The sequence below is a fragment of the Phacochoerus africanus genome, chromosome 4, assembly GCF_016906955.1.
Source record: "Phacochoerus africanus isolate WHEZ1 chromosome 4, ROS_Pafr_v1, whole genome shotgun sequence".
NCBI lineage: Eukaryota > Metazoa > Chordata > Mammalia > Artiodactyla > Suidae > Phacochoerus > Phacochoerus africanus.
The window spans coordinates 64,998,045-65,015,516 of NC_062547.1; the positions used below are offsets into that span (position 1 = coordinate 64,998,045).

The 17,472-nt window shown below is 39.3% G+C and overlaps 1 protein-coding gene across 10 annotated transcripts in view; it reads right to left on the reverse strand.

The window, feature by feature from the left end:
* The window catches only part of ADGRE2 (adhesion G protein-coupled receptor E2), a 62,436-nt gene that overhangs the window by 1,455 nt on the left and 43,509 nt on the right, over window positions 1-17,472 (reverse strand). For all 10 annotated transcript variants that reach the window (XM_047776787.1, XM_047776790.1, XM_047776791.1 and 7 more), the window contains 4 exons: window positions 11,013-11,079; window positions 10,648-10,739; window positions 9,581-9,749; window positions 9,306-9,495 (listed from right to left, as the gene is read on the reverse strand). In XM_047776787.1, coding sequence (XP_047632743.1) covers window positions 9,349-9,495; window positions 9,581-9,749; window positions 10,648-10,739; window positions 11,013-11,079 — 475 coding nt within the window. In that variant the 3' untranslated portion in view covers window positions 9,306-9,348. The remainder of the gene's footprint in view (window positions 1-9,305; window positions 9,496-9,580; window positions 9,750-10,647; window positions 10,740-11,012; window positions 11,080-17,472) is intronic.

Genomic DNA, 17,472 nt, shown 5'->3' on the forward strand with positions numbered 1-17,472 from the left:
GAAATAAATTTAAGAAGACTTTGATCACTAAATTTCCTTGCCAGATGGGTGTGTCAGGGTAAGATCAAAAGTCCTACCAGATTGCATTTTGGTAGACCCAGGTCTTTCTCAGGAGTTCCATCACCCTACATTTTCTAACCCTCAAGTTACAGAATATAAGAGTAGTTAAATATACTACCAAAAAATATCTATCTTTTCAAAATGTATGTCCTGGTCCCTCTGCTTCAAGGTTTTGAAACATTGCTTTCTGCATAGAGTCATAAAAAGAAGCAAGTGGAAAATTAATAAAATATTGGAAATTTTATCTCTTGTGAATCACCTGAGATGTAAAGGAAGAAGCATTCAATTCTTCTTTTCCCTATCATCACCATCCCTATTATGAGTTATTTATTCCTAGGTCTGTAGGAAGCTCAGGGTAATTTCAGGTGCTTGAGATGGGCAACTTCACATACTTATCCCTACTCAAGAAGTTTATAAACATTGCACTTCAGGAAACTAGACAGAACTAAACACAAGCGAAAATATTTTGTTTTTCCTAAACAAGACTACAGGAAGCCACAGAAGAGATACCATAATGAGAGGGACACATTTCTACATCTTTTAAATACCAGAGACACCAAATTTTAGGAGACAGTAGAAAATAAATTCAGCAGTGGATTTGTTTCCTCCTTTGACAGTGAAAAGAGCCGATCAGATTACTTGCATTTAAGAATCTTTCATTGGCTATATAATGCCATTACCGTATTTCTCTGCACAGAAAGTACATTTCTTTCCTCATGGCATATATCATCTCTGAGGGGATGAGGATAATGGTAAATATTTATTTAAATATCTACAATATGAGGCATATTTTGATGGTTCTACAATAGTTCAATGAAACCTATGCATAATAGGTGTGCTAGGCAGAATAATGGTCCCCCAAAGATGACCACATCCTAATCTCTGGAACCCATGAATATATTACTTTACATGGAAAAGAAATGAATTTTGTAGTATATTTAAGTTAAGGATCTTGAGATGGGAAAATCATCCTGGATTCTTCAAATGAGCCAATGGAATGATCAGGGTCTTTAAAGGGAAGGAGGTAAATATAGAGTCAGAGACATGGAAATAAATATAATGACATAAGCTGAGAAGAGAGAGAGACTTTATGCTATACTAAAGGCTTTGAACATTGAGTGGAGCATGGGGCCAATAGCCAAGGAAAGCAGGCAGCCTCTAGGAGGTAAAAAAAAAAAAAGCAAATATTCCCCTAGAGACTCCAGAAAGAATGCAGTTCTACTGACACCTTGATTTTAGCCCCCCAAAAAACTATTTTGGACTTTTAACTTTAAGACCTGTAACATAAATTTGTGTTGTGTATAGCAAAATATCTAGGTTAACTTATAACAGCAATAGAAAATGAACACAATTGAAGTACAGAGGTGGATATTGTACTAGGATTCTAGAGTAAAGGAAGTTCAGAGCCTGCTCAGGGATTCTCAGGAATGGTGTTATGGCCTTGCGAAGCTGAGCTGACTCAAGAACATGAAGGCTCAGAACAAATACAAGATTTAAATGTTAAGCAAGCAGAGGTGCAAAATACAATAGCTGAAATTTAAAAAAAAAAAAATCATTAGAAGCAACCAACAGCAGGATACAGGAGGCAAAAGAATGAATAAGCAAGGTGGTGGATAGACTAGTGGAAATCACTGATGCAGAAGAGAAAAGAGAAAAAAGGTTGAAAAGAAATGAGGACAGTCTAAGAGAACTGTGGGACAATGTTAAATGCACCAACATCCATATTATAGGGGTGCCAGAAGGAGAAGAGAGAGAGAAGAGGACAGAAAAAAAATATTCAAAGAGATAATAGCCAAAAACTTTCCTAACATGAGAAAGGAACCACTCACTCAAATCCAGGAAGCACAATAAGTACCACATAAAATAAACCTAAGGTGGAACACAATAAGACACATATTAATCAAACTGACCACAATTAAAGACAAAGATAAAATATTGAAAGAAGCTTTAAAAAATTTAATTTTTAAAAAAGAAAGCAGCTAGGGGAGTTCCTGTTGTGGCTTAGCAGTTAATTAATCTGACTAGGAACCATAAGATTGCAGGTTTGATCCCTGGCCTGCTCAGTAGGTTAAGGATCTGGTGCTGCTCTGAGCTGTGGTGTAGGTTGCAGATGTGGCTCAGATCCCACGTTGCTGTGGCTCTGGCTTAGGCCGGTGGCTACAGCTCTGATTAGACCCCTAGCCTGGGAACCTCCATATGCCACAGGAGTGGCCCTAGAAATGGCAAAAAGACAAAAAAAAAAGAAAGAAAGCAGCTAGGGAAAATAAACAAATAACATGCAAGGGAACCCCAGTAAGGTTATCAGCAGATTTTTCAGCAGAACCTCTGCAGGCCAGAATGTAGTGGCATAATGTATGTAACATGATGAAAGGAAAAAACATCCAACCAAGATTACTTTACCCAGCAAGCCTCTCATTCAGTTTTGAAGGGAAATCAAAGTTTTACAGATAAGCAAAAGCTAAGAGGATTCAGCAACACTAAACAAGCTTTACAACAAATACTAAAGGAACTTCACCAGGCAGAAAAGTAAAGGCCACAACTAGAAAAAATATACCACAAATGACAAGGCTCACAAGTAAAGGCATATATACAGTAAAAGTAGGAAATCATCCACACACAAATATGCTACCAAAATCAGAAACTGTGAGAAGAGTAGGGTACAAATGCAGGACACTGGAGATGCACTTGCAGTTAAGAGACCAACAACTTAAAACAATCTCGTGTATATATATATTCCTATATCAAAATTTCAGAGCAACTGAAAACAAAAAATCTATAATAGATACACACACAAATAAATAAAATCAACTCAAATACAACACTAAAGATAGTCCTCAAACCACAAGAGGAGAGAGCAAGAGAAGAAGAGAAGAAAAAAGAGCAACAAAAACAAATCCAAAACAGTTAATAAAATGGCAATAAAACATACATATCAATAATTACCTTAAGTGTTAATGCCCCGACCAAAATACATAGACTGGTTGAATGGATAGAAAAACAAGATCTGTATATATTCTGTCCTCAAGAGACCCACTTCACTTCTAGGGACACATACAAACTGAAAGTGAGAGGATGGAAGAAAACATTCCAGGCAAACCGGAATCAAGAGAAAGCTGGAGTGGGAATACTCATATCAGACAAAATAGACCTTAAAATAAAGAATAGTATAATAGACAAGGAAGGACATTACATAATGATCAAAGGATCAATCCAAGAAGAAGATATAATAATTGTAAATATATATGCACCCAACATATGATCACCTCAATATATAAGGAAACTGCTAACAACATTAAAAGGAGAAATTGATAATAACACAATAATAGCAGGAGACTTTAACACATACTTACAGCAATGGACAGATCATCCAGACAGGAAATCAACAAGGAAACACTGGCCTTGAATAAAGCATTAGACCAGATGAACTTAATAGATGTTTATAGGACATTCCATCCAAAAGCAACAGAATACACATTCTTCTCAAGTGCACTGAGAACATTCTCTAAGATTGATCACATTCTGGGTGACAAATCAAGCCTCAGTAACTTTAAGAAAATTGAAATCATATCAAGCACCTTTTAAAACCACAAGGCATTATGACTGGAAATCAACAAAAAGAGAAAACTGCAAAAAACACAAACATTTGGAGACTAAATAACATGCTACTAAACAACCAATGGATCACTGAAGAAATAAAAGAGGAGATGAAAAAAATACCTAGCAGCAAATGACAATGAAGATACGACACTCCAAAACCTATGGGATGCAGCAAAAGCAGTTCTAAGAGGAAAGTTTATAGCAATACAAGCCTACCTCAAGGAAATAAGAAAAAGCTCAAATAAACTACCTAAATTTATTTACATCTAAAGCAGCTAGAGAGAGAAGAATAGGCAAGACCCAAAGTTAGTAGAAGAAAACAAATCATAAAGATCAGAGGAGAAATTAATGAAATGAAGAAAACCATAGAAAAGATCAATGAAACAAAAAGCTGGTTCTTTGAAAAGACCAACAAAATTGAGAAACCCTTAGCCAGACTTATCAAGAAAAAAAGAGAGAGGACTCAAATCAATAAAATTAGAAATGAAAAAGGAGGAGTTCCCGTCATGTCACAGTGGTTAACGAATCTGACTAGGAACCACGAGTTTGCAGGTTTGATCCCTGGCCTTGCTCAGTGGGTTAAGGATCTGGTGTTGCCATGAACTGTGGTGTAGGTCACAGACACAGCTCAGATCCCATGTTGCTGTGTGTGGCATAGGCTGGTGGCTACAGCTCCGATTAGACCCATAGCCTGGGAACCTCCACATGCCATGGGAGTGTCACTAGACAAGGCAAAAAGACAAAAAAAAATATTTAAAACAAAAGAAATGAAAAAGGAGAATTAACAATGGACATCGCAGAAATGCAAAGGGTCATAAGAGACTACTATATGCAACTATATGCCAATAAAATGGAAAACCTAGAAGAAATGGACAAATTCTTAGAAAAGTACAATCTTCCAAGACTAAACCAAGATGAAATAGAAAAGATGAATGGATCATTCACAAGAACTGAAATTGGAACTGTGATTTTAAAACTTCCAATAAACAAAAGTCCAGGCAGATGGCATCACAGGTGAATTCTATCAAACATTTAGAGAAGAGCTAACACCTCTCCTTCTGAAACTACCTCAAAAAACTGCAGAGGAAGGAACACTCCCAAATTCATTCTATGAGGCCACCATCACCCTGATTCCAAAACAAGAAAAAGATGCCACAAAAGAAAATTAAGGTCAATTTAACTGATGAACATTGATGCAAAAATCCTCAACAAAATATTATCAAACCGCATCCAACAATACATTAAAAGGACTGTACATCATAATCAAGTGGGATTTATCCCAGGATGCAAGGATTCTTCAATATCCGCAAATCCATCAGTGTGATACACCACATTAACAAACTGAAGAATAAAAACTATATGATCCTCTCAATAGATGCAGAAAAAGCCTTCAACAAAATCCAACAACCATATCTGATTAAAAAAAAAACCCTTCAGAAAGTGGGCATAACGGGAACCTACCTCAACAACACAAAGACGATATATGACAAACCCAGAGCTAACGTCATTCTCAATGGTGAAAAGCTGAAAAAAATCCCGCTGAGATCAGGAACAAGACAAGAATGTGCATTATCACCACTTCTATTTAACATAGTTTTGGAAGTCCTAGCCACAGCAATCAGAGAAGTAAAAGAAATAAAAGGAATCCAAATTGGAAAGGAAGAGGTAAAACTATCACTATTTGCAGATGACATAATACTATACCTAGAGAATCCTAAATATGCTACCAGAAAACTGTTAGAGCTCATCCATGAATTTGGCAAAGTCATAGGATACAAAATTAATACACAAAAATCAAGTGCATTTCTATATACTAACAACAAAAGATCAGAAAGAAAAATTAGGGAAGCAATCCCGTTTACCATCACATCAAAAAGAATAAAATACTTTGGAATAAACCTACCTCAAGAGACAAAAGACCTATACTCTGAAAACTATAAGACACTGGTGAAAGAAATCAGAGATGACACAAACAGAAAGACATACCATGTTCTTGGAAGAATCAATATTATCAAAATGACTATGCTGAAGAATGTAGATGCAAAAATCCTCAAGAAAATACCAGCAAACCAAATCCAAGGCAATCTTCAGCTTCAATGCAATCCCTTCAAATTACCAAGGACATTTTTCACATAACTCGAACAAAATATTTTAAAGTTTGTTTGGAAGAACAAAAGACCCAGGATAGTCAAAAACATCCTGAAAAAGAAAAATGGAGCTGGAGGAATCAGGCTCCCAGACTTCAGACTATACTACAGAGCTACAGTCATCAAAACCATATGGTACTTGCACAAAGACAGACATATAGATCAGTGGAACAGGATAGAAAGCCCAGAGCTAAACCTACACACATACAGTCAACTCATCTATGACAAAGGAGGCAAGAATATACAATGGAGATAAGACAGCCCCTTCAATAAGTGGTTCTGGGAAAACTGGACAGCCACATGTGAAAGAATGAAATCAGAACACTTCCTAACACCATATACAAAAATAAACCCAAAATGGATTAAAGACCTTGATATACAGCCAGATACTATAAAATTCTTAGAGGAAAACATACGCCAAACACTCTCTGCCATAAATGACAGCCAACGTCTTCTCTGATCCACCTCTTAGAGTAATGATGGTAAAAACAAAAATAAACAAATGAGACTTAATTAAACTTAAAAGTTTCCACACAGCAAAGGAAACCCTAAACAAAATGAAAAAACCCACAGAATGGGAGAAAATATTTGCAAATGAAGCGACTGACAAGGGATTAATCTCCAAAATTTATAAACACATTCTGCATCTCAATACCAAAAAAACAAACAACCTCATCAAAAAATGGGCAGGAGATCTAAACAGACACTTCTCCAAAGAGGACATACAGATAGATGGCCAACAAACACATGAAAAGATGTTCAACATCACTAATTATTAGAGAAATGCAAAACCACTATGAGGTACCACCTTACCCCAGCCAGAATGGCTATCATCAAAAAGTCTACAAACAATGGACTGGGAGCTTGGGGTTAATGCAGACTATTGCCTTTGGAATGAAATAGCAATAGGATCCCTCTGTGTAGCACTGGGAACTCTGTCTAGTCACTTATGTTGGAACATGTAATGTGAGAAAAAAGAATGTATACATGTATGTGTTAACTAGGTCACCATGCTGTACAGTGGAAAAAAAAAGGTTAAAAAAAAAGTCTACAAATGGAGTCTTGTCATGGCGCAGCAGAAATGAATCTGACTAGGAACCATGAGGTTGTAGATTCAATCCCTGGCCTTGCCCAATGGGTTAAGGATCTGGCATTGCTGTGAGCTATAGTGTGGGTCACAGATGCAGCTCGGATCTGGTGTTGCTGTGGCTGTGGTGTAGGCTGGCAGCTGTAGCCCCAATTTGACCCCTAGCCTGGGAAACTCTAAATGCCGTGGGTGCAGCCCTAAAATGCAAAAAGAAAAGAGTGTGACATGATTTTATCTGCATTTTGAAAAGATAGTTCTGATTTCTGTGTAAAAGATGCATTGGGAGGTGACAAGGGTGGAAAGAGTAGTCAGGAGGATATCTCAGTTGTTCAGGAAAGTGACAATAGCAGCCTGGCTAAGGAGGAATTGATGGAGGTTAAGCTAGATGGACAAACTGGGGACACACTAAGAAGATAAGGACAACGGAATTGAAAAATGGGTAGGATGTGATGGGAAATAAGATAATTGTTGTAACTAACTTTTAGGTTCCAAACTTGTGCCACAGGATGGATTGTGGTACCATGTGGATTAAAAAGGACACCATGGGAAAGGACTGGACTAGGGTAAAGACTGCAACACTTGTACTGGAAGGCTGAGATGGAGATGTCTTTGAGATGTCAAAAACATCAAGTACTCCTCTAAAGCTCAGAGATGTCAGAAGTAGAGAAACATAGTGGCTATCATTTGCTTCTATCTGATGACTGGATCTAAGGAAGAAATATTATTGTCTAGGAAGAAAGTATTTAATGCAAATTGGAACCAATCCATTAGATAGAACTATAAAGGAAACAAAAGAGAAGAACAAGAGAGAATGGAAGAAAGACATGGAGGGGCATGTACATAATCTAGAGGGAATAAGGAAGGAGTGTTTCATGAGAAGGGAGTGAGAAAGTTTCATGAGAAAGGTTCTGAAAGGACTTTTTGGGAGATGGAGATCATTGTAGGTCTAAGAGATATTTGCTTTGGTGGAATGATGGAGGAAAAAAACTATATTTTGATGGGTTGAAGGAGTGGTTTTAAGGCAAGGAAATGGAGACAAGAGTGAAAAGTCAAATCTCAGCTGGTAGCTAGAAGAAGGCCAAGTAGTACAAGTTTGTAAGACAGAAGAGGGCCAAACATGTTTCCATGACTATGGGAAGAATACTGTTGAAAAGGTGAGGGAAGGAGAGAGGAAGGGAGGAAGAGAGAAGAAGAGAGAAGGAGAGAGAGGGAGAGAGAGAGAGAGGGATTATATGTGAACAATAATGTAAGGTAATTGATAGGCATGAATGATGGGATCCAAAGCGCAGGTGGAAGCATTGTCTTCAGAGAGAAGGAAAGTTGTGTCAATATGGAGAAGGTGCATGCCGTTTTGTACAGTTGATGACATGGAATTCACAAAGCGCCATCAATGATGACTGATTTTCTCTGTGAAATAAGTGATTGAGATATTTCTTAGAAAGGGGAAGGAGATAGAAAATTCAGTAGTGGAACCAGTTCTTATGGAGGTTGGGTGAACAAGTTAATGAGATAAATGCAGAAAGAGTTTCAGGCAAATAGTAAGCTCCTGTAAACAGGAAAGTAAATTCAAGGGATTTAACAGAAGATGGAAGAAGTGAGAAAACATCAGTAAAAGAAGTTTATAAGTCTAAACTAGTAATTGTTTGTTCTTAGTGGTCATTGCAATGAATTATCCCATGTAATTACTGCTTTTCCTGCCTGGTTTTACATTGGGTAGAAGGTGACAAAAATATTAGGCAGCCTTGTTTAAAAAAAAAAAGTCTAAAGTGTCAGATGACACACTTCTGTTTAATGCATAAATAAGTACATAATTCAAGCCCCCATTTCTGCATTTTGGAAGGGGTGCTGCTGAATGAGTGTTACATGGAAGAAGGTGTAGAAGAAAAGGATAGTATAATGTGGATCTGAGTGGAATGTGCCTTGCCAATTCAGATCATTGATTCTTGTGTATTTAGTTAACAATGCATGGCACATAGCAGATGTTCAATAGGGTGTGGATATATGAATCAAGATAAAAACAGTTCAGAGTTCCCATCATGGCTCAGTGGTTAACAAACCCGACTAGTAACCATGAGGTTGTGGGTTTGATCTGTGGCCTCGCTCAGTGGGTTAAGGATCCAGCATTACTGTGAGCTGTGGTGTAGGTCGCAGATGTGGTTCTGATCCTGTGTTGTTGTGGCTGTGGTGTAGGCTGGCATCTGTAGCTCCAATTCGACCCTTGGCCTGTGAACCTCCATATGCTGCAGGTGCAGCCCTAAAAAGACAAAAAACAAAACAAAACAAAAGATAACCACAGTTCCCTAAGCAGTGAGAGTGGAATAGATTTTCAAACAAACTGAGACCATTGCAAATGGTTAATGAGTCAAGGAGTAAAACCGAGTGTGAGCCATCCTAGAACATCGTCTATTGCATACCTAGTTGTCCAGTGGTAAAGCATGTGCTGCACAAGTGGATCAGTTAGTGACATGCTGTGTCAGTAATGTGGGATCTTACAGCACTATATTTGCAGGCATCAGACGTGGTCTTGCTGGATAGTGTGTACTTCTCAGACTTGGATTTGGTTATATCAATCCCTTTGAACCATTTCCCATATTGCTCCCAGACCTGCAGAGGCAAATCACACACTGGGTCAACTCACTGAAAGGAGTGAGGTTGGGGAAAGTCCTGAGTGGGAGTCAGACAGTAGTACCTGTCGGCTGAGGAGGCAATACACCAGGAAGATGAAGATGCCCTGCAGGCTGTTGATGATGGTGAAGAGGTAGGCCATGACGTGGGCAGCTGGTCCCACCTGCAGGATTCCCAGACACCATGTGCATCCCAGGATGAAGAGCTGAGCTGTGGCTTTAAATGTCAGCATCCTGGGTAGGAGGAGAAAGGAGGCTCATGATGCACCCTGAGCAACACAATCAGGGCCATTCTCATCTTTGACCCATGCATGCTTCTGCCTTCCCCTGTTGGTAATGAGTTTTCAGACTGAATTGTGATTAGCTTTGACATTTACTGTCAATGATTCTCCACAATAGAAATGTCACTCACGTCCAGGATGGCACTTTAATTTGGATTGAAGAGGGTAGTGACACTTCATAATATAAGCTGAAAAAAAAAACTTTATGATGCTCCATGGAGATCCCTAATTTCATTCAACCAATATTAAGTCCATTATGTACTATGTTTGGGCCTCAGAATTAAAAATAACAAAGGCGGACTTACTACTATCATAAAGCTCACAGCCTATTCAAATGACTGATACAACCAAACAACAACATGCAAATTTTGGAAAAGATTATAAAAACATGAAAGAAAGTGCATCATTTATGCCCAAGGGCTCCTGGAGAAAAGGAATACCCAAGCCTCATAGGAGATTTGATGTTAGTTAGTTTTTTTCCAGGGAGAGGAATGGAAGAAGGGTGACAAGGAGCTTGAAATGAGAGTGAAGTATGAAAGTGTGCTGGGTTGTGGGAGCAGTCACAGATTTTTCTAAGGACTTCATGGGAACATATTTGTTCTTTGCCTTTTTGTCATAGGACTGATGACAAAAGCCCAAAGATTGTTGCTGAGGGAGTCACAAGCTGGGCTTAGAGATGGACACTGTACACCACTGGATCTGAACTGGCTTCCATAGAAGGACAGCTGCATCTGTTCTATTCTGGGTTCCCTCAGAAGACTCTAAGAAGGGGCACCAGGAACTGCCCAGGCTCACAGCTTTGCTCTTGGGACCACACTTCTGCAGGCTTGTCAGCTGCTGTTCCATCTTACCTTGTGTTCTGGAGGGTGGACACATCACTGTTGAGGGAAGAGAGTTTGCTTTTCAAAATCCAGAGGGTCATCAGAAAGAAAGCTAAATTGACCTTCAGGAAACCACAAAATGTTTATTGAGTAAAATTTTGATCCTTTATCTAATCCGTCCAACCTCAATTCTGCACTTAAATTCCATGTTTAGTAACCGTATATTAGAGTATGTAGTTATCACCGTAGGAATAGTCTTAGAAAACCAAACTAAACCCAGAACAACCCAGGAACATTCCTGCTCCCATCACCTCCTCACCCCCACCCCACTTACAATTCTGCTCTTCTGATAGCCCTCAGCTGAGCATTAATGATGCTTTGATGTCATCACTCACCAAGAAGATGGAACAGACTGGTCCAAGGAAACTCCATTTAAATCCCTTTTCTGAGTTGAGCCAGCAGCTAAGCAAGGGAGAGAATGAAAAACTCATTGGTCCTTAGAAATCTAGAATGATTGTGTAAACTCATTCATTCATCAAAAAAATATTGAGTCTCTGTTCTGTGTCAGGCTCTGTGGTTGGCTCTGAAGATAGAGTGGTCAAGAAAATAAACAGAGTCTTCATCTCATAAATCTCAAATCAGTAGGAGACACACAAATAGATACATGATGAAGCTGAAATAAAAATGGGAGGTGATGATAATATATAATTGAATGTCATGCTTAGTTTGGGGACTAAAGGATTAGGATGGTTAGAGAAGATTCTAACCATCCTAATTCAAAGGAAACATTTCAGCTGAGATATGAACAAGTGGATCTTTGCTGTGATAAACAGTGTGGAAAGAGGGAAGAAATCTGTAAATGTGTTTGGTTTTGAGAGTTGTGTGAACCTAACATGGTTTTAAGGTGACTTTCTTACACTATTCAGTTTAATTTTATTATCTGCTGCAAAACCCATGCTCTGAGTTTTTATTAATATATTACTTTATTGAGATATATTTCACATACCATGAAATTCACCCATTAAAACTCTACAATTTAGGGGAGAAGGATCAAGATGGTGGAGGAGTAAGACATTGCACTCCCACTTCTCCCACAAACACATCAAAAAAACGCATGTAGAACAGGAGTTCCCATTGTGGCGCAGTGGTTAATGAATCCGACTAGGAACCATGAGGTTGCGGGTTCGGTCCCTGCCCTTGCTCAGTGGGTTAACGATCTGGCGTTGCCGTGAGCTGTGGTGTAGGTTGCAGACGCAGCTCGGATCCCACGTTGCTGTGGCTCTGGCGTAGGCCGGTGGCTACAGCTCCGATTCAACCCCTAGCCTGGGAACCTCCATATGCCGTGGGAGCAGCCCAAGAAATAGCAACAACAACAACAAAAAAGACAAAAAAAGACAAAAAAAACACATGTAGAACAATTCACACAGAACATCTGATGAATGCTGGCTGAAAACTTGAACCTCCAAAAAGGGCAAGAAACCATCAAAATAACTGTGTAGAACAAAAGAACAAAGAGAGAGAGAAGGAATCAGGAAAGAACTAGCACTCCTGAGAGGGAGCTCTTAAGGAGAAAAGGAGCTCACACCCAGGGAAGCCACCTAACTGATGGGGAAATCAGCCAAGACAGAGAGACCTCAAAGTTTCACGAGAAAAGTGAAGCAGCTGGACTGAGGAGGGCAAAGCAAAGCAAGAACCAAACAATATCTGCACCACTGCCCTAGACACCACAGCCTGAGACTCTTGGGCAGATGCTTGGTGCTGAAACTTAGGCTCTGGAGGTGGATTCCAGGGAGAGAACTAGGGTTGGCTGTGTGGAGACAGCCTGAGTGGCTAGGGAGCAGTGTGCCACTGGCTGGGAGCAGAATGCCAGAGCCAAGGGAACCTGGGAGGAGGTCTAGGCCTGCAGGAAAAGCAAGGCACCATTGTTGGGGAGGGTGAGAGGAGGAGGGGTGGACAGCCATAGGAATCTCATTCCCTGTGCATGCACAGGACCTCAGAGGGTAGAGAGGCTCTGACACAGGCTATTGTTGGTGAGACAGCACTTCTTACAGGGTCTACAGGTGGCAGGGACAAACCACAGCAGTTATCTCAGGAACCAGAAGGAAGCATGGTCCACCACCACTAGGGGTCTGTGAACAAGCTCCACCTGCAACCCCAGTCAGCTCAGCAAAACAAGAACATTGCAAATGAGCACCACCGCTGTTACTCTCACTCCCCTAGAAACACACCTGCCCTGCTGCTGCCACTGCCAAATACTCCAGGCAGCACCCATACATTCCTGACCACTGTTCACTTCCCAGGACCCTGAAACTAGGAGCAGCCTGTGTACACATCCTGTATGAACGAAGTGGGATGAGGTGATTCTTCTGTGATCTACAGGTGGCAGGGGCAAACTATCACAGTTATCTCTGACTCCAAGGGTGGTGTGGCCTGCCACCACCAGGGGCCCACGAACAGGCACCACTTGCAACCCCAGTCAGCTCAGAGGGCACCACAGAGGAGGGCACTGTGACTGAACACCACCTGTTGTTGCTCTCACTCCACTGGGAACTCACACACCTTATCACTGCCACTTCCAAATGCTCTGGATACTGTCAAAATCTGCCTGAGGCTCATTACCACTTCCCAGGGCCATGCAACTAGGAGCAGCCTGTGGCACCTTCCCGCAGGCCCTTGCTACTGTCAAAAGCCCAACAACCAGTCAATGACTACTAGCCCTTCCCATTGCATCCTTCTCCCTAGAAACACACTCAGTACCCTGTCAAGGGGATATTATAATAAAAATGGCAAAAGTTAAAGGAGGATTCAAAAGATAGCAAAAGGAAAACAAAGTATTAAGTATAAGGGAATCCTCATAAGGCTGTCAGCTGATTTCTCTACAGAAACACTACTGGCCAGAAGAAAATGGCAAGATATATTCAGAGTTCTAAAAGGGAAAAATTTGAAGCCTAGAATACTCTAACCAGCAAGAATATCATTTAAAATAGGAGAAATAAGAAATTTTTCCAACAAACAAAAGCTAAAGGAGTACAGAAATACTAAACCAATTCTAAAATAAAAACAGAAAGGGCTTCTCTAAATGAAAAAGAAGCAAGAAGAAACAAGATGTAGAAAATCCCGATTGGAAAGCAGTCACTTATATAAGCCAATATACAGATGTAAAAGGAAAAAAAAAAAGCTATTGTAAAAATGACAAGAAACGCAAGAAACAGTGAAAGGAAAAACATGAAAATGTTAAAAAAGGACTTCAAAATCATAAAATATGGGGAAGGAAAGTAAGAAAATCCAGACTTTTTTATAGTGAGTTAGAGCATATGTGATTATCAAGCTATAGCAAGCAGATATAGGAAGTTGTTAACATACTTGGAAAACAGGGTAACCACAAATCAAAACCAAACATTACATTCACAAAAACTAAAAAGAAAAGGACACAAGTATAAAATAAAGGGAAATCACACAACCAAGAGAGAAAGGAACAAAAGGAGAAACATAGACTGAACTGGAAAACAAGGCTTAAAATGGCAATAAACACATACTTATCAATAATTACCTTAAATGTCTGCCAAGACCAGCTCAGCAGGATGGGGCTGAAGAACGGGTGCTATGGAACTTAAGGAAAAAAAGTTAACATAAAACAAGACACAGAGGAGTTCCCGTTGTGGCACAATGGTTAACGAATCCGACTAGGAACCATGAGGTTGCGGGTTCAGTCCCTGCCCTTGCTCAGTGGGTTAAAGATCTTGCGTTGCTGTGAGCTGTGGTGTAGGTTGCAGACGCGGCTCGGATCCCGTGTTGCTGTGGCTCTGGCGTAGGCCGGTGGCTACAGCTCCGATTCGACCCCTAGCCTGGGAACCTCCATATGCCATGGGAGTGGCCCAAGAAATAGCAAAAAGACAAAACAAAAACAAAAACAAAAAAAACAATACACAAGAGACATTTATCTTAAGTAAAGGTGGGAACGGGGGACTCAAGGTCTCAGGGACAAGAGCCCTGCCTCAAGAAACCACACTGCTTTTATTGTGCTCTTGAGGATTACATCAAGCAAAAAGGGGGTTGTAGGTGCAGGATATAGGGCTTTTTTATTATTTTAAAAGTTCTTTTATTATTTTAAAAGTCACTTAGCTGGTAGATGGTTAAACCTTTACTCTAAACTTTAGGCATTTAAGAATCATTAGCATTTGAGTTAGCTATCTATGCATAGCATTTCAGAGAATCCTCAAGTGATTTACCATCACTGTGACTGTTTCCCAAGCAGGAAGATGGGACAAAGTAAGGGAGGATAAGATGGAGTTTTCAGCAAAGAGGCTAAGAAAATATTATAAAAACATGTCTTGCAACAAATGTCAATGAACCAAATGCTCCAATCAAAAGACATAGAGTGGCAGATTGGATAAAAAATCAAGGAGCTACCATCGTGGCGCAGTGGTTAACGAATCCGACTAGGAACCCTGAGGTTGCGGGTTCAGTCCCTGCTCTTGCTCAGTGGGTTAACGATCCAGCGTTGCCGTGAGCTGTGGTGTAGGTTGCAGACGCAGCTCGGATCCCACGTTGCTGTGGCTCTGGCGTAGGCCGGTGGCTACAGCTCTGATTCAACCCCTAGCCTGGGAACCTCCATATGCCAGGGAGCGGCCCAAGAAATAGCAACAACAACAACAACAACAACAACAAAAAGACAGAAGACAAAAAAAAAATCAAGAGCCTACAGTATGCTATCTACAAGAGATTCATATTAAGGCAAAGGGAACATACAAATTGAAAGTGAGGGGATGGTAAAAGATATTTCATGAGAATGGAAAAGACAAGAAAAAAGGAGTTACGATGCTCATATCAGACAAAATAGACTTTAAAATAAAGCTCATAAAGAAAGACAAAAAAGGACACTATTTCATGATGAAAATATCCATTCAAGAAGAGGATATTATAATTTTCAATATATATATGCTCCTGATATAGGAACACCCAAGTACACGCAAGAAATAATAACAGACATAAAAGGAGAAATTGATGGGAACACAATAATAGTAAGAGACTTTAAAACCCTACTCCCATCAATGGACAGATCCTCTAGACAGAAAATTAATAAGGCAACAGAGATCCTACATGACACAATAGAAGAGTAAGACTTCATTGACATTTTTGGGACACTATATCAAAAAAAAAAAAGGAACATACATTCATTGCAAGTGTACATGGAAAATTCTCAAGGAGTGACCACATACTGGCACACAAAATTAACCTCAACAAATTTAAGAGTATGGAAATCATTTCAAGTATCTTCTCTGACAAAAGTGGCATGAAACTAGAAATCAACCACAGGAAAAGAAATGAGAAAAAACTGACTACATGGAGAATAAACATGCTATGAAAAACCAATGGGTCAATGAGGAAATCAAAAAGGAAATTAAGAAATACCTCAAGACAAATGATAATGAAGACACAGCCATTCAAAATCTATGGGATGCTACAAAGGCAGTTCTTAGTGGGAAATTCAGAGAAATACAGGCCTTTCCCAAAAAAGAGGAAAATTCTCAAATTGACAATTACCCACCATCTAAATGAATTAGAAAAAGAAGAACAGGAGTTCCCGTTGTGGCTCAGCAGAAATAAATCTGACAAATATCCATGAGGATGCAGGTTCAATAACTGGCCTCACTCAGTGGATTAAGGATCCAGCATTGCTGTGAGCTGTGTTGTAGGTCACAGACACAGATCAGATCTGGCATTGCTGCAGCTGTGGTGTACGCCAGTGGTTACAGCTCCAATTCAATGCCTAGACTGGAAACTCCAAATGCTGTGAATGTGGCCCTAAAAAGATAAATGATATAGATAGATAGATAGATAGATAGATAGATAGATAGATAGATAGATAGATAGATAATCTTTTAATTTTTTTAAATAAAAAGAACAAACAAAACCTGAAGTCAGCAGAAGAAAGAAAATCATAAAGATCAGAGAGGAAATCATTAAAATAGAAATTCAAAACACAATAGAAAAAATCAATAAAACCATGAGCTGGTTTTTTGAAAGGGTAAACTAAATTGACAAACCTCTGACCAGACTCACCACGAAGAAGAGAGAAAAAAATCCAAATAAATAAAAAAGAAGTGAAAAAGGAGAAATCTCAACAAATAGTGCAGAAATAAAAAAAAAGAAAGAAAGAAAACATAAGATTACTATGAACAAGTATATGCCAAGAAATTTGACAACACAAGAAATGGACAACTTTCTAGAGACTTACAGGCCACCAAAACTGAATCAAGAAGAAATAGATCAGTTGAACAGACTGGTCACTAGCAATGAAAATGAGTTATGTAATAAAAAACACTCCCTCCAAACAAAAGTCCAGGACCAGATGGCTTCACAGGCGAATTCTACCATACAAAGAACTTATACCCAGTCTTCTCAAAATTTTTCAAATGGTTGGAGAAGAAGGAACACACCCAGAGACATTCTATGAAGCCACCATCACCCTAAAACCAAAATAGACAAAGATAGTGTGAAAAAAAAGTATAGGCCAATAACTTTGATGAATACAGATGCAAAAGTTCTCATCAAAATTTTAGCTGAACGAATCCACCAACATATTAAAAAGATCATACACCATACCACAACCAAGTGGAATTTACCCCAGGTTCATAAAGATGGTTCAATATATGCAAATCAATGGATGTCATATACCACATTAACAAAAGGAAAGTCAAAAAACACATGATCATGCCAATAGATGCAGAAGAAAGCATTTGACAAAATTGAACAAGCATTTATGATTAAAAAAAAACTCCTACCAAAGTGGGTATAGAAGGAACATTAATTTAATACTATATAAACCGTTTATGACCAACCCACAACAAATAT